General features: G+C 41.9%; 1 protein-coding gene across 4 annotated transcripts in view; it reads right to left on the reverse strand.

The window, feature by feature from the left end:
• Nucleotides 1-6,184: 6,184 nt before the first annotated feature.
• SSPN (sarcospan) overlaps nt 6,185-17,205 on the reverse strand; it is a 37,308-nt gene continuing 26,287 nt past the window's right edge. For all 4 annotated transcript variants that reach the window (XM_086713800.1, XM_025930705.2, XM_086713801.1 and 1 more), the window contains one exon: nt 6,185-10,419. In XM_086713800.1, coding sequence (XP_086569926.1) covers nt 10,054-10,419 — 366 coding nt within the window. In that variant the 3' untranslated portion in view covers nt 6,185-10,053. The remainder of the gene's footprint in view (nt 10,420-17,205) is intronic.

Raw genomic sequence — 17,205 nt, forward strand, 5'->3', positions numbered from 1 at the left:
GACATGTTAGAAAAGACAGCAACACAATTAGAAGTCTGTTGGTTTGGTAAGTCCCCATGAATTCCAGTTGGAAGAATTCTTTTTTCTTATAGCTTTTAGGTTGGGTTTGAAGCCATTCTAGGAAAAGAGTTGTGTACTATTTTATTAATAACCTTTAGATAAAATTGTTTAATATTCTATTGAGATAGGTATTCTACAAGTTGGTAATTTCTCCATACTTTACACATTCGTCATTAGGAATTTCTCCTTAATGTCTATTCTAAATCTTTCCTACATAGCAAGTTAGCATTTAAAAGAAAAATGGATTTGTAATAACACTTCCATGAGCTATGTTGTTCTTACAGTATAAAGAGTCCCTGCCCATTTTTGAATGCATATTGTATTCAGATAAAATGGAAACTTTCCAATTTTTTCATTTGAGAGGGACTTGAACTCCACCTTATTTCCTGGAAATGGGATACCAAAGATTTATTCTTATTCTTATTATTTCAAAGCTGGAGTGGTTTCCCATACCTTGTCCTGTAATGTAAGCAAGCAGCTTCTGCAAGAAGCTTGGGCTTTAGAGCTCCTTGTAGAAATCACTCTTGAACAGAATGGAAGCTCCCTTGTACTTTCAGCTTTTTCTAAATCAGTGAGCTGGACAGGATGAGACATGAGCCACATGTGCCACAAAACTCAGCGCAGCAAAATTTCTTACATGCCAGTTTGGCTGCTGCTGTTCTGAGATCCCTGCATGGAACTTGGCAGATTAGTACGCGATACTGAGGCCTTAAGGGACGTGGCAGGGGCAGCCATAGCAAGGGGAGGTGGGCTCTCACCTTTTCTCTCCATGCTACTCAGGTATGCTCCACGTGGTGGATGGAGATGGCTGCACTTCAGCAAGTTCAGGGTCCCTTTCTGAAAGCTTTGCTGAGGACTCACATGTCACTGAGCAGGGAAAGAAATGTGCCTCCACCTGAAACTAATCACGTAGCTGGTCCCAGATGAAAAAAAAAAATGTCTGCTGCAGAAAGAAATAAGTAAGAGTCTTTAGGGATCCTTCAAAGACGGAGAGATCCATGGGGAAGAGAGTAGGCTGGAGAAGGCTGGCCCCCAACTCTCTCCAGCTTCTCTCCCCAGAGCTGCTCTGGCAGCAAAACCAGATGGAAATGTCACCTAATGCAGAGTGTTTTATTCATCCTTGTCTACAACCCTGCCTTATACAGTGAAAACTCCTTGGCAACACCATGCAGACAGAGGTTCTTTTCATTTTTAATTGAATCCTAAGAGGTATATTTTTTTCTAGAGGTGCCAGCTTAAGTAATTACTAGAATTCCCAACTGGGCTAATCAGAGATTCATAGAAAATAAAGACAGAGGAGAAGACCTTACCCAGTGGGTTTCTGTATTCTGCTTAGAAGGCTCTTGCAGTCCAGGGTGGTGATCACAGTTCTTGGCATTGTGGACTGTTAACAGGAGCCTTGAAATAAATCCCTGCCCAGTGAGGTAAGAGAAACTGATTTCCCTGCCTGAGTATCTCTCCTCTGGTGACCAGACACCTTCCACTTTCATCAGCTGTTTATCAAAATCAGATTAGTAAAAGGATCATCAGATCAGAATTGTTTATGCCTGTCTCAATCTTGAATTACAAATGACTTTCACGTGGTGCTCGAGCAAAGCGCTGTGACCTATAGATAAACAAGGCTTTGTATTTCCTGTACCTTGCGCTGAACTTAGCATTCCCCCAAAGACAAGAGTCATTAAGTCTCGTTGTTGATGATTGATCTAAGTAAGATAGGTGAGGCTTGCTCCATGGGGGCTGTGAGGATGTGGGTAATAGATTCTATCTTTGCGATAAGTTGTAAGTCACTAATGGGTTATTTTGAGCTCTCCCAAGTGGAAGACAATGGAGCATTTAGTAGGTTGTACGGTTACGTAAGACATCTCTTTCCAAACAAAGAGGAGGCAGGATACCCAGCCAAAGGACTGAGCACAGGAGGCTGTGTGGTCTGGTGGTTCCAGGGAGAGATGTGGGGCCAGAGCTTCCTGGGTTCAGCTACCAGCCGAGACTCTGACTCAGGGGGAGCAGAGCCAAGTCTCTTGGCTTGAGGCAGATAGACTGTAAAACCCAGGAGAGACAAAACCACGAGTCTGTGCTCAAGGACTCTAGGGGAAAAGCACATTTTGGAAATTAAAAAAAAAAAAAAATCACCCTGTTTAGTTATAATTTGGGACTTTTTCAACGAGAAATGAACATTTTTATTGCTTATTGCCTGACACGTCCTCTTCTGGGCAGCAATGTGAAGCCAAGCCAAGTCTCTGAGGGTGTTCTGTGTGGGATGAATAGAGAAGCCTGGGGGTCTGCAAAAAGTCAGTCAACCCTGGTGAGTTGTCACAAGTAATGCTCAGGGAGCTGGGCACTGGGGGCAAAGAGGTTCTGCATGAATTCTTACCCCCTTTTTTTTTCCCACTCATTGTGCCTTCCACAGTAAAATGCCCTCTGAAATTGTGGGAGGAAAAACCTCTTCCCTTAGACTTCTGGAAGCTTCCCTGCAACTAGTTTGAGCAGAGATTTGCTCAGCTGTAACTAGCGGCCTGTTCAGCTGCAGACCCACACAGGTTCCCCAGCCACAGCCAGAGCTGAGGCTAATGGGAAATGTTTTCCAAGTCCCACCAGCTCTGCAACTATGATGCTGCTGGTCAGACAGAGTAGGTGGCTACCTACATGGCTGAGTTTGAAAGACTACTGGGCAGGTCTCCCTGCCCTGGCATCATGCCTCATTTATCTGGAACTGAAGCTTCCTGATCTTTAGGAATATCCTATTCAAATGAAAACAATATTTATAGGGATCTCTGTATTTTAAGGTTTTAACCCCCGGGCATTTGAGTTAGGATACCTGAGTCGATTGAGTGTCATAGAAATGGGACAGGGGGTGGGAGGGGGAAAGCTGTAGGATGAGGTGGGGGAGGGGCAGCAGTCTCTTCTCTGGAAGAGTAGAGAATGACCTTGTTGGTCATTTTATCCCCAACTGTCCAAAGCAATTTTATTCAAAAATTTTTTTTAATGTTTACTTATTTTTGAAAGAGGGAGAAAGACAAAGTGCCAGTAGGAGAAGGGCAGAGAGAGAGAGAGAGGGAGACACAGAATCCGAAGCAGGCTCCAGGCTCTGAGCTGTCAGCACAGAGCCCGTCGCAGGGCTCGAACTCACAAACCGTGAGATGATGACCTGAGCCAAAGTCACACGCTTAACTGACTGAGCAACCCAGGCACCCCTGTCCAAAGCAATTTTAATATCTGATGGTGGGTGGGTGTGAGGGTCACACCAAGATGGCTGCTCCTACTCTAACCCAGGTGAGGCCAACTGGAATCCAGGGTTTCATTTGTGGTCACTTCATCCAGACCCCAAACATACTTATGGTATCATTCCTCCCTGCATTTGCCTGAGTGCATGTTCCCAGCCGTTAGTTTAATAGCCATGTTCAGCGTCCGTGGTCCTAAGCTTCTGTATATTGAAACAATCTCTCTCTCTTTTCAATTGTATAGTCACTTTTGTTGCAATTGAGAAAAAAAAGTTAATAAAAACTTAAAAGTCTACTCGTGCCCATAAAGATACCTGATGGATCATTGGTTATTTTGTAAGAGTACATGAATTCTATCTTGAGTGAAGGAGAATTAAAAATGATCCATTGAGGCGATTGACAACTTTAGTCACATAATTTTCAGACTCTATTGCCTGTATCTCTGCTAATTCACTGTGGCCAGCACACCACTTTCAAGCCTGTTGGTGACTGGGTCACCAACAGTCCATTAAAACATGCGTAGGAAGATGTAGGGAGACCAGTTGGGAGTGGATTGCACGAGTTGGCAGTCATCTTCTCTGGCCACAGCCCCCTGTGGTCCTTGCGAGTCACCGTCTTGCCCTCTACAATCGTACCTGGCCGGGCAGAGACAACACAGTGTGGGCTTCTGAGAAAAGGCGGCTGGGTAGAAAGAAGAAGCAGGGCACCCCATCCAGAGAGAGACATAGTCCTAAATCTCCATTCAGAGACCCCCAAACTGCCCACAGATATCTTCTCGTCCAGCTCCCTCATCAGGCATTAGCCAAGCCTCCTCCACAATTCCTGCCAGCAGCAGGGAGGCTCACCTTCTTCTCCAGCTGACTTCCTGGTCAAAGGGGCAGGGTGTGCCACAGGAGACCCTCCAGGCCTCCACATCCCTCCTGCCCCAGTCAGAGAGCCTTGTTGAACACAAGGCTTCATGTCTCTGTGGAAATCTGGATCATGGCCCCGAATCTGCTTTTTCCCAAGAATAACAGATGAGCATATGTCCCGTGTGCCTCTGATTAAAGGATCTTTCTCGTGACCTTCCCAAACAACAGCAAAAGAGATTTCCTCTCAGATCCTATGCTTTGAAAGGGATCAAGAAACATAGATAAATATTTGTTGGAAAGAAATGAAAGAATGAGTTGCTGTCTTCAAGATGGCACCCCCATACATTAGTTTCATTTTTATTTGCTTACAGTCTGAATTTTAAAAATAAAATAGCCAATATTAATCCTGTACTTCATAAAGATGAGTCTGTCAAACAAAAAAATAATTTAACATAAATATAATAACTTATGAGCTATAAAGATAGATAGACTCTATCAAGGGAAAAAGTAGATTTCTGGCCGTATAATTTCAATAACTTGCCACAAATTTAAAGATTTATATGAGTGTTTTCATATCCAATATGGAGAATGAAGCTCCGGTTGGTATTTGCTGACTACGCTCAAAACTAGACGTTTTTATGATTCTTGAATGAGAATCAGCGACCCACAGAGTGAAGCATATCAAAGGTGGTTGGTGGTTGGTTTTTAAATAAATGAGGGGTTGTACATCACAACCTAAAATACAGGGGACTGATAATGTACCAGAGCTCAATGAAGCTTCATTTGAAAATGTTGGGGTTAAACACACTTCTATCAAAATAATTCAAAGTGACATGAAAATCAGAAGAAATGCCTCAGCTTCTAGGTCTTCCTGAAGGAAGGAACCGAGAAAAGATGGCCACAATTGGGAAACATCCAGATGCATAAACCAACAAATAGGGATCCCGCCAGCCCATAATTCTGTGCACTATCATCAATAAGAGTTGGTGCTATCTTATTTTAAAAGTGGAATTTCTGAGGTGCCTTGGTGGCTCAGTCAGTTCAGCATCCAACTCTTGATCTCATCTCAGGTCTTGATTTCAGGGTCATGAGTCCACACTGAGTGTGGAGCCTAATAAAAAAAAAAAAAAAAAAAAAAAAAAAAGCAGAATTTCTGCTGGAGGCTCCTTTGATAATGTTCCTGGTTTATAAAAGAGGGAGTCACCAAAGGGGTTAGCAAAGCAGAGCCATTTTTCCAATTGGATATGGGGACTGGAGCCTGCATCTATGAGAAGCATCACAGGCTTGCAGAACCCAGCTAAGGATGGAAGAATCCAAATGTCTACTAAGCCTCTTGGAGCCAGTTACTTTGCTAAGTGCTATTTCGTGTAACCTTCCCCATGATACTGTGAGGCAGTTATGTTTTTCTCCACTGTACGAACGAGGAAGCTAAACATGAAACGGTGTGTCTAAAGTCACACAGCCGGAAAGTGGCAGTCAGATTTCCACCCCCTGAGACCTGCAGCCCTAACACTAAGGATAGGAAATCCACCTCAGAGAGTGTATGCTAAGTCATTATTCCTTTCTTTTCACATTCTACACGCCTTTCTAACTAAATTAAACAGAAGTAACCACCACATTTTACAGTATAATCAACTATTTAAATTGCCTCAGAGTTCATAAGGAGTCCCTGCATTCAGATTTGAAATGGAATTAGGCCGTGTGTTTTTCCGTATAATTAAATGTAGGATATGATTGAATGTGCAGCACTCAAACGTGTGTTCCTTTCTCTAGGCCAAGCTTTACTTGACATTAATAGATATAAATTAAGAATCAGCATTCCAAGTACTTTTTGCAAGATCTTTTTTCAGCTCAGGCCTGGGGAGCATTTATAACCTTGACTTCCACAGTGGGTGCAGGTACCAAAATAGAGACAGTCCCTGAATAAAGGAGTCAAAATGAGTATTAGTTCTCATCTATTCCAAAACCTAATTTTGGAAGTAAACACTAACCTGAGAGGTTTTTCTGTACACAAGTTCACGTGTAACATACCGCAAAGCACATCCAAACACGGTGTTTTCAGAGATTATGAAAATTTTATTAACAAAGAAAATCTGCACATACGCATCTCCTTTAAAAATCACCACTTCATACCTGTAGAAAGCACTTTGTTTTCTATTCACTATTTCATCAATGGCAGGAAAATGAAATCACAACACCAAAATGCAGACCGATATTTCTGAAGGGGATAATCATTTGAGATAATCAAGAAGATAATCGAGAAAATCAGAAGAAAAGAATTAAGGTATTCATTGCCCAGGCTGAAACACTGAGCCTTCATCGAAACAAATGTTTCCACCACAAGTCAGTATATTTGGCCATCAGCTCTTTTTAACACTGTCCTGAATATTCAGTGTACATCTAAAAACATGATAGAGTTCTCTGAGTATAGTAAAAACTGATAGCCAGCATGATTTACAGAAATTAACGGCTCCATGGCAATAGTTGAGAGGTAATTACTAGAAAATGTGAAGGTATGTTTTGTGACAGGATGGGATTGGTTTTCAGGGCAACTTCTCAGTTTGTTTCTGGTTAAATAACTGCTCCACTGTTGACCTTCAGAATCTTCCTTGGATAACCTCTACCCCACCTTTTACTAAAAATCTATAAACATATTCCAGATACAATGCATGCAAGAGGAGAAGTACAAGAATATTAAGAGATTCTGATGTCCTGCCCGTGAACAGAAAACACACACATAATGGGCTCTCGCTGTCAGAACACATGGCTATTGCAGCTGGAAACCCCTCCAAAGAGATCATATAGACAGACGCTTAATTCAAAGAGGGGAAAAAAGTCAGGCCTGTTACTTGACTACAGTTTCTAGGGCCTGGTGTAGCTATATTTTTAGGCTTTGCTCCAAGGAGCTGCCTCCACAAATTTGGACAGAGCGAGGGAGGCACAGATGGTGGTCACGTGAAGGCACAGACCGATCGGGTGGGCTTGGTTACAAAGTCTGTACATTTAGGCTGCTGTATTCCTCCTATTTCAAGTACTGCCAAGTCCCGGCAGTTTCCACTCTTTCCAAAGTCTTGATTCATTTAATTCTCCTGAAGGAGGTGGAAGAGGAGGAGGATTGCGCAAATCTTACTGTTTTATGGTTTAGAAGAGACAGTCACCATCTTGGCTCCTTGTCAGATTTTAAATGTAACATTTTGCTAAGTGTAAAGCTGTGTCTCTGTTCCTTTTCTGTTGCCGGTTATTGTAACTTCAATATTTGCAAAACACAACCTCAAAATACTTTAAATCCAGCGTAAAGCAGTTTGTTATTCATGCAACACAATTCTTACATGTATCAATACTCAGTGAGTTCACAGCACAGGAATCTTTTCTTGGTTTCTTTCCTTCTTTATTTATTTGTTCCTTCTTTCACTTATGATTATATTTTTCCTTTGGAGATTTAAGAATGATTTAATTACATACATAATTTTATATATATATATATATATATATATATATATATATATATATCCTGATTATTATTAAACTTATTGTCTCATCCTTTTCTGGTTGCATTATTTAGAAAAAGAAACACATAAACTAAAGTTATTCTACCATGTGAAATACCCTGTGAATTGTTTGTAAAACATTGAGCACCTTAGTGATGTGTAGACTTTTAATTTTCTAATATAAAACCGGTAGTGTTTGCTATAAAAAGGAATTCAGGGTGTGCTTCTAGTGGTGCCTGATTCATAGCAATTAGCATTAAATCATCAGTTTCTCTCTCTTTACAGAACAGCCTACAATATTTCAGATTCTCTGTCATTTTCTTCTTTATGTCAAAAACTGTCCAAATCAGAATGGATTCAGTCATTGTTTTTTTTTTTTTTTTAGGTCATCATCTGGATGCTTGGTGTTCTCTCGATATAGTTTTTGCATGTAATCCAACCTCTGCTCCAGAGTCTTATCCACTAAATGTGAGTTCTTGGCCTGAGCTGGTGTGTAGGAAGGCCATTTTTTAAGCAAGTCAATACATTAAAAAAAAAAAGGTTTTAACATCTGTTAATCAGGTGTTTTATCTGGAGGACATAAAAGCTTTTTACAATTCTCCAACTAACTGACTTAATGTTTTCCCTTTTATTTGGATATTTATATTGTGTAGAAATTGACACTGTCGTCACAACCAATGGAATTGTTCAACTATTTTCTAAGGCAAACAAGAAAATGATTTTCTTTTAGGGTAGAATTTCATGACTAGCAGAGTATATCAACAGGCAATGTGGAGAGGCAAATTCATCTCAATTATTATCTTGAATTTCTGATTTCAATAGAGCATGCTAAGAGAGAAAGATCTTGATAACATTAATGCTGCATGCATTTGCATTCTGAGCTCCTTCCTTAAAATATTGGTATTGTTCAGAACCAAGTAAGAGAGAAAAGACTCCCACCCCAGCGTGCCTGTGCTTTTTTAAGTCACAGTAACTTAAAAACAAAACAAAATAAAAATTACCTTCCAAGTCAATGGGCATATACTCAAATAAGGACATCAAGACATTAGTTTAAGTCTCTAGGTTGACTGGATATAAAGATCAATAATAGGATTGCATATCAGATGCACTTTTGTGAATGGAACACTTCGGCATTACCCAGTCTTCCTCAAAAGTACTTAGCTGCCAAGAGAGATACTTTATAACGTATCACAAATGTGCTATTTGTATAAACATTTCCCATTACAAATGCTCTTGTTTTTGTTTAAATGAGTATTTTTAACCTGAGCTATTAATAAAATTTTTTTTTCTTCTCCTTTGTAAAGCTTGGCTTTCAGAAGAAAGAATCTTTAAGCCTCCTCTCTTGTGAGAGTAATTTCTCCTAATGCCGATGGTGCTACATAAGTACAGACAGGGCTCATTAAGTAGGCTTCTGAGCATAATTATAATTAACAATTAGGTAGAAATTAGTTTTAATGATTTGTTTTAGATGGTAGAATAGAAGCATAATGTAATTATTTTTAAGCCTTCTACATCATTAAGAATACAACTACCACCAACTTTCAATTATTGAGAAGCAGACAATCATCCAAAGTATTTAGTAAGTGATCTACTTACAGAGCCAAACTAAGGGAGCTGAAGAGAAAAGGCCTCCACCCCAGCCCAGGTGCTGATAATTATTTAGCCTTTGTAAAGTCTCTTCCTTTTCTACTCTGACCCTTGAAGCTGTTTCATGTCTTGAAGACATCTCTACCAGGGAAAATCCAGAGAGTCAACCTAGTTGCTCAGCTCTCCCCGCTTTCTCCAAGGCATAGTGAAAGGAATGGGGGGAGGTGGGAAGTTCTGGAAACGACTGCAAAATTTAGCAAGTGGTCCTGAAATGCCAATGCACACTATAAACTGAACAGGAAAGAGGATTATATAAATAATGAACAAAATGAGTACAGGTTTTCCCCGCTATCCGAAAGTTTGCTCTACGCCGTTTTGCTTTAGGAAATATCTACATTAGCACCCATTTTCGCCAACCGAAAGAAATCTGAAGATTTCTGCTTCTACAGAACAGTGCCTTCGCTTTACGCCATTTCGGTTCACGGAAGTTTTCATGGGAATGCTCTATGTTCAGAAAGCGGGGGTGGGGGTAATCTGTACTAAGAAATGAACTCCAACCTGCAAAAATAAATGTATGCCATTCCTTCCCCATTCAGTGTTCTTTTAATGTCTTAAAGTCAATTTGGATCTTATTTTCCCTGTAAGAATTTTTAAAAATACTCTAGAAACCTGAAGAAATGCTCTTATTTCCTGAAAAATAGAAAAATATTCATTTACAACAGGGAATATTAGTTATTGTCAAAAGTTTTTTTTTTCTTCCTTTCTTCCTCTTCTTTCTCTTTTTCCTTTTCCTTTTTTGACCCCAGCTAGTCAGTGTGCTGTTTTCTCTCCCACCTTTGAGCGAGTATGTTAGACCTTTTGCTGCTGGCCTTCGGAAGCTGTCAGGGAGCACATTCGGACACCCACGTAAAAGACCTGGTACCTGTGTTTCCACATGACAAAACAGGCCACCAAGCACACAAGGCTGCAGACCAAGTTAAGAATCATTTGGATGAGTAAGAACAGTTTGAACGTGCCGGTGATGCTGGTACAGTCAGTCACATCCCTGTACACAAAGGTCCTGCTGAGCGGCTCCAAGGAGGGCAGTTTGCACTGACAGGCGTCGAGTGCTGTTCCACAGGTAAACTGTGTGAGCTGCGAATAGTGGTGGGCAGCGAAGGCCACGGCCAGCACGCAGACCATCAAGCCCAGGGCACTCAGCAGAAAGTACAAGAGCTGCAAGAAAGCAGAAGAAAACCTTGCCAGTTACAAAGCACAGTGGGTGACTATTGACAAAACTCATTAATAAAAGCTGGTCTTTTTCTTCTCTGGCAGGAAGTTCCCTGAAGGATGGGGCTGTTGTCTTTTCAGGAGTACTCGTGACATAGGAATGGTTCCATGTCGATTTGTTAGTGAAGCAATCCGTAAGCCCTGATCGTATTGTTATTTGCCATGTGGATGCGGGGTGCTTTGCATACACCAAGCCAATAATATTAGCTTGATGGTGGATACTTGTATATGGATGTAGCAAACTTTAGATGAATCCCAAACATGAGAGCCGTCCCTGAAAGACATGCCATGATTGTTTTGACCTCAAAAGCTGCTCATATGAAGATTGCAGAAAGGCTAGAAGATAAGTGAAAGGCTAGAAGGCAATGAAAACACTGTATTGGCCAAAATTGGCAGTGATCGATCAACTAGCAACACAGGTTAATAAAAATGACCGTGGTCAATATAGTGGTTGCCAACCTGTGTCCAGAAATGCCAGGAGCCCCAGTAAGAGGTTGCTAGAAAAAAAAATTATGGTTCCAGAAGGTAGACGACTTGAGGTCAGCTTCCTCACCTACAAGTGTCAACCCAAGTCCACCTCTAACCATCTAGTTCCTGAGTACAAAAATTAACTCTAAATGGCTCCTCAGCTGCCAAGGCTCTGAACACGTTGGCCTGTGTGATAGCCTTGTGATGGAAAAGTCTGGTTCAAGTTCCAACTCTGCTGCTAAAGAACCATGGAATCCCCGAACAAGACATTTAGCCTACACCTGAAATATGTTGATCAAAAATTGTGAGTGCTTGTTGACACAGTCACAATATAAACCATGTTATATGACAAGAAATGTTCTTGGGATTGTACTCACCTACTGGAAATGTTTCTGGTCCCACCTACTGAGGCTCTAGATGAGGAACAGAGTCCCCAACTGTCGGGACTAGTGTACTGAACTAAGTTCCTAATGTGAGATGTACATTACCATAGTCCAATGTTGTTTGTAGGGCAGTTCTCATGAATGTGAACTCCCCAAAGTAAGATTAGTTCTACTCATGTCCAGGACTAGATTAAAGCAGCTCTGAAAAGATTATGCACTCTCTCTACTTCCAATGATATGTAGTTTAAAATAAAAACATATAGCCAAGATTATAAAATATGTGTACAAAAGTCCTCCAAATGAGTTATTCTCCACATGGTGACAATTTCAAGTGTTTTCAAGTCTTAAATATAGAATACTTAAAAATGTATTTTTTTCTTCTTGAATGTGGTGTGTGTGTGTGTGTGTGCGTGTGTGTGCTGGTGCCCTATCCATGTGTCTAGTTTGCTTGAAAGCTTGACTAAGGGCACAGGAAGAGAGTGGAACTGGTTAAAGCCACTTTGTCTTAACATGGCTGCAAAGCCAAGGAGTGCATGGATTCTTTGCATGTCCTCATCAAAGATATCATACACTCGGGGCGCCTGGGTGGCGCAGTCGGTTGAGCGTCCGACTTCAGCCAGGTCACGATCTCGCGGTCCGTGGGTTCGAGCCCCGCGTCGGGCTCTGGGCTGATGGCTCAGAGCCTGGAGCCTGTTTCCGATTCTGTGTCTCCCTCTCTCTCTGCCCCTCCCCCGTTCATGCTCTGTCTCTCTCTGTCCCAAAAAAAAAAAAAAAGTTGAAAAAAAAAAGATATCATACACACACACACTAATCTTTTTCAAATCTCTTGAAGAATTGCCAGATGGAACTCAAGTTTTTTCATCCATGAAACAGTTTATTGAAACATCTTATATCTCAGGGACATAACAAGGATAACTTTTTTTTATTGTAATTTTCAGGGTTTTTTTTTTAATGTTTATTTATTCTTGAGAGAGAGAAAGAGAGAGAGAGCGCATGAGGGGGGTGAGGGGCAGAAAGAAGGAGACACAGAATCCAAAGCAGGCTCCAGGCTCTGAGCTCTCAGCACAGAGCCTGATGTAGTGGGGCTCAAACCCATGAACTGAGGGATCATGACCTGAGTCAAAGTCAGACGTTTAACTGACTGAGCCACCCAAGCGCTCCAACAAGGATAACTTCTATTCAATGTGTTTAGTCCTCCCTTGGAGGAAGGGAAGCAGATAAATACAAGGGGCACCATTAAAACATTTAAAAAGGAAATATTTAATTTGTGAAATTGAACACATCACCTAAATTTTTGTGGCCATATTTCCTGCAAAAACTATAGTGCTTAGGCTAAAATGTAGGAGTTTTTATTTTTGTGGGAACATTGGAGCCGAATATTTGAAATATTCTGGGTTGTTATGAAATATTCAGGCCTGATGATTGACCTCAAACTCCTGATACCAAGAGCCAAATTAAATCGTGCTGGTGGTGTTGTACATGTGTACCCACTGTAACTGTGTTTCCAGTGCAGGCAGCATGGACCTGGGAGCTATTTGCTTTGGGAACATGGGTATATTGGTGACTTTACCAGGAGGGAAGGCCCAAATTAAAGGGGTAATTTCCCACCTGAGAGTCATCTGCTTAGCAGAATGGCCCCAATTGGAGTTTTCTCTGCACATTTTATTGCCATCAATGGCTGGAACTGAGGAAGTCTTGTAATAACCCTCCCACCTCCAACACACACACACATCCTTAGCAGATTTCTATAACATTCATTGGGACACTATCTTGAGGCAATGACAATAATCCCTCCTTCAGTCTGTAAATAATTCGAATGGCTGCAAAAATACTATTCTCTCACACAATCACGAAAACCCATTTGCTGAAATGAGAATTTTGCCTGTTTTTTTAAAAATGTTTATTCTGTTTTTGAGAGAGAAAGAAAGAGCACACGCAGAGAAGACGCAGAGAGAGAGGGAGACACAATCCAAAGCAGGCTCCACGCTCTGAGCTGTCAGCACAGAGCTGGAAGTGAGGCTTGAACCCAGGAACTATGAGACCATGACCTGAGCCGAAGTCAAAGGGCTTAATCCAAGCCAATCAACTGAGCCACCCAGGTACCCCAAAATTTTGCCTATTTTTAAAAGATCTCCTTTTGGCTTAGATATTGGAAGATTTACTCAAGACATTTAACAAGTGTACAAGCCGAGTGATGGTTATGAGCATAAATAGGGGAGCCAGACTGCCCGCTTTCAAGCCTGATTCTCCCCTTCTTAGCTGTGGGCCTGGAGCAAATTAATCATTCCCCTGCACACCTATGTTACTTCACCTTTAAACTTGGAATGATGATCATAATAGCCCTATGGTCATAGGCTTATTATAAGGATCAAAAGAGTTGATATCTGTAAAGGGCTTAGAGCTGCCTCAAGTACATAGCAGCACTGTTTAAGTATTTGTGAAATCAATAAACAAATTACTAGAGATGGAAAGAGCTGCCAGTTCTCAAGACTCTTAGGATATCAACTTTACGGGCTTTGTCTTATTCTCTGTCATGTGGGAGTAACAATGCAGGCTTGGCTTGTAGAAAAGATGTAAACATTTACACAGACACAGGGATTGCTCAATTTTAAGCGAGCAACTTAAATATTCTGGGAGCCCAAACAAAAGCCTTGCCCCTTAGCTCCTTGAATATGAATACTTTCACTGGTGCATAGCTCACACATTGTGATCCTGCATCTACCACTCTGTGAAAGCATCAGGCCAAGTAAACAGGAGTGAACCACAGAATCAAATTTCTTATCCATGCTAAGACATAAATGTATACTTGATCCCCCAGGCCTGCGGGCTACATCTGCAACGCTGTAGCATTTCCCCAACCGCTCCCCCTCCCCCCCTTCACGGGCTTTTAATCCATCTGACAGCAACAAGCTTCTGGGTTAGAATCTGTAATTTAAAATCAAGTGGCTTGTTTTACCTACGCGGCACGAATAAACTATCAATGAAAGTGTTTACGATGACCTTGGGAATGCGAGCAAATATATCTTGATAAAAGCCTGGCTCGGGACGCATTTGTCTTGCCGGTGTCAGCCCGTGTGTCTGGAGCTCGGCAGCGGGCGGGGGCGCCGAGGCCCCCGGAGCTTATGTAACAGCGGCGCCCAGGCGCGGCTCCGCTCGCTCGCTGCCTCTAATTGGTACCCGGCTGCGGCTTCAACGCTCGGTGACTTTGGAAGGAGGGCGGTTCGGCTTCGATTTAATTACCTTCCCGGGTGGCAGGGGTGGTGAGGCCCGGCTGCCGCTCGCCGCGCAGGAGGGGGCGGCAGCAGCAGCCCAGGGGCCTCCTGGCTGTGGGCACGAGGCGAGTGCGCCTTAAATGCCCTCCTGGGGAATGTGCCCGGGAGTGTTTGCAAGCACATGAACCGGACACGTTTCTGCAAATAACCAAGGTGAGCCCCGAGAAAACAGGGCCACGGGGAAAGGCAGGCGGCCCAATCGGAGGCCGAATGGCCCGCCAAGGCCGCGGGCAGAGCCCCGGGAGAAAGAAAGAATGCGCCGGTGGTGTCGCGGGCCTGCCAGAGAGCGGACTGCACTAGCCTCAGATGAAAAGACAAGTCCCGTGACTATTGTCTCCAAGAAAAAGGGAGGGTGTGTGTGTGTGCGCGCGCGCGCGCGCGCGCGCGTGCTCAGGCTGCAGAGAGACGCAGTTAGCACCCCCTGACTGGTTGCCCTGGCCATCTGGGTCTTCCAACAGGAGAGAAAAAATCTTCAACAAAGCTTAGGCCAGGGTATCCATACGCAGGCACTAAAATGCGGTAAGGCTAAGTGAGAAACACATCATGAAGATCCATTTCGTTCCTCCCCCCCAACCCCCATCCAATGGTGTGGAAACACAAGGAAAGTCTGCTGTAACCTGTTGTGCCTTTGGAAAACCTGGAGATTGACTGAAGCTCATTTTAGACCTGAAGATAATGTAGCGGGCACCTTAGAGAGCTGGCAGCAAGCATCACTAAAGGTCACATTCAGGAGAAGAGAAAAGTGCCTCCGTATTTGTCAATGTCTGTCACAGGTGGAAAAAAAAAAAAAGGTGGCTAATGAGATCTTCCTAGTGGGGAATTCTCAACCTGGCTGACATTGGCAGTGACTTTTTTATTTTACTTTTGCCCTTGCTCCTTATTTCAAGTGCAGATGTTGAGGTGGCTTTGGGGGCCTCTGCTGGGTCATCTGGAGGGGAAACGAGGGCATTTCACATAAGCTGATGAACCTAGTGTAGAGCACTTTTTACCTAGTGAAAGAGGTCCCTGTAATTTAACAGGCCATTTCTTATTAGGCTTCCAGGGTTTTTTTTGTTTTGTTTTTTTTAATTCATCACTAAGCCTTATTGTGTTTAGTGAGACCTCTACAAAAACAGTAAACATGGACTGATGTCTGCTCTCTCTGGCCTTCTTTAAGGAACACCCTCAGACAGAAAAATTAAAATTTCCAAATGTAGGTATATCCACCAAATTCTGTCGGGTTTTTTTTTTTTTTAAAGAATCCATTATTTTTTTTAAGTTTACTTATTTATTTTTTGAGAGAGAGACAGAGCAGGGGAGGGGCAGAAAAAGAGGGAGAGAGAATTCCAAGCAGGCTCTGCACTATCAGCACAGAGCCTGATGTGGGGCTTGAACTCACCAACTGTGAGATCATGACCTGAGCGGAAGTTGGGCACTTAACCGACTGAGCCACCCAGATACCCCCATTATGTTTTTAATTAGAAAAGTTATGTCTAACTATTGGAGAACATTTCAGAATTAAAGAAGAAACTACAAAATGCAGCTATCCTCCCACTACTCACAGATAACCATTTTTTCTATGCACTGAGAGCTATTTTTTTTTTATTTCTGTAGGATCACACCATAGATTTTGTGTAGCCAGCTTTTTTTTTGACTAGTTAATAATTTATTCCATTATTACCCTTTTACAACATGATTTAAATATATATACATATAATATAAGCACTTTGCTTTTTTATGTCAACCACTTCAACCATACTAGAATAAAAAACATCTTTTCTGCCTCTTTGTAATTTCTAAATAATAGAATTGACTTACTCTTATGCATTATGCTTTCTTGTGAACAAAGAAGTATGTGCTTGGTTATGAAGAAAAAGTAAACAGTGTGAGTGGACCAAAAAAAAAAAAATACCCAACAAATGAATATTACAGAAAACATTTTGTTGTCTGCTACAAGTGGTTGAAAGAAAATGTAGGAATTTGATTTCTCCTAGCTCTGATTGCTGGGTTGGGTTTTTATCTCCCTGAACTCTAAAAGGGTGTGTCTATGTTTCCCTTTGGACTAGATTCTACTGTGCAGTGAAAATGCTGTGTACTTGAATGGGCTCCAACTGAATGCACTGTCTTTAATGGAGAAAAAAATCACATGCACGTGAAAGACACACACACACACACACACACACACACACACACCTTAAACCATGCATATCCTACCCACCTACCTCCCCCCCACCCAATACCCTCAGGCTCTTGGCACAGATCATTTGGATGCACCCAATGTACTTTTTTTGTCTCAGTGATCCCACCTACAAGAGGAAATACACTTAGACTGCTTCCCTATTAAAATATTCTAAAAAACCCCAAGATATGGAAGTGGACAGTAATAGAGACACCTTTTCCCTGGCCAAGTCTTTTGCTGAACTGATGAATTTCCAAAATTCTTTGTAAGGGCATTGAAGGACAGACTTTATGTGATCTATGCCAACTTAGTGCATGGAAATTAAGACTTTAAAAAAAAGACCAGCATTACCTTTGGGGTCTGGATGAATGCCCTCCTAAAACATTTTTTTGGCCTGCCTAAAAATGCAACTTCTAGTATAATCTGATATGCAACCCTGTAAAAATCATTC

The sequence above is a fragment of the Puma concolor genome, chromosome B4 (genome assembly GCF_028749965.1).
Source record: "Puma concolor isolate L17-30 chromosome B4, mPumCon1.1.hap2, whole genome shotgun sequence".
NCBI classification, from domain to species: domain Eukaryota; kingdom Metazoa; phylum Chordata; class Mammalia; order Carnivora; family Felidae; genus Puma; species Puma concolor.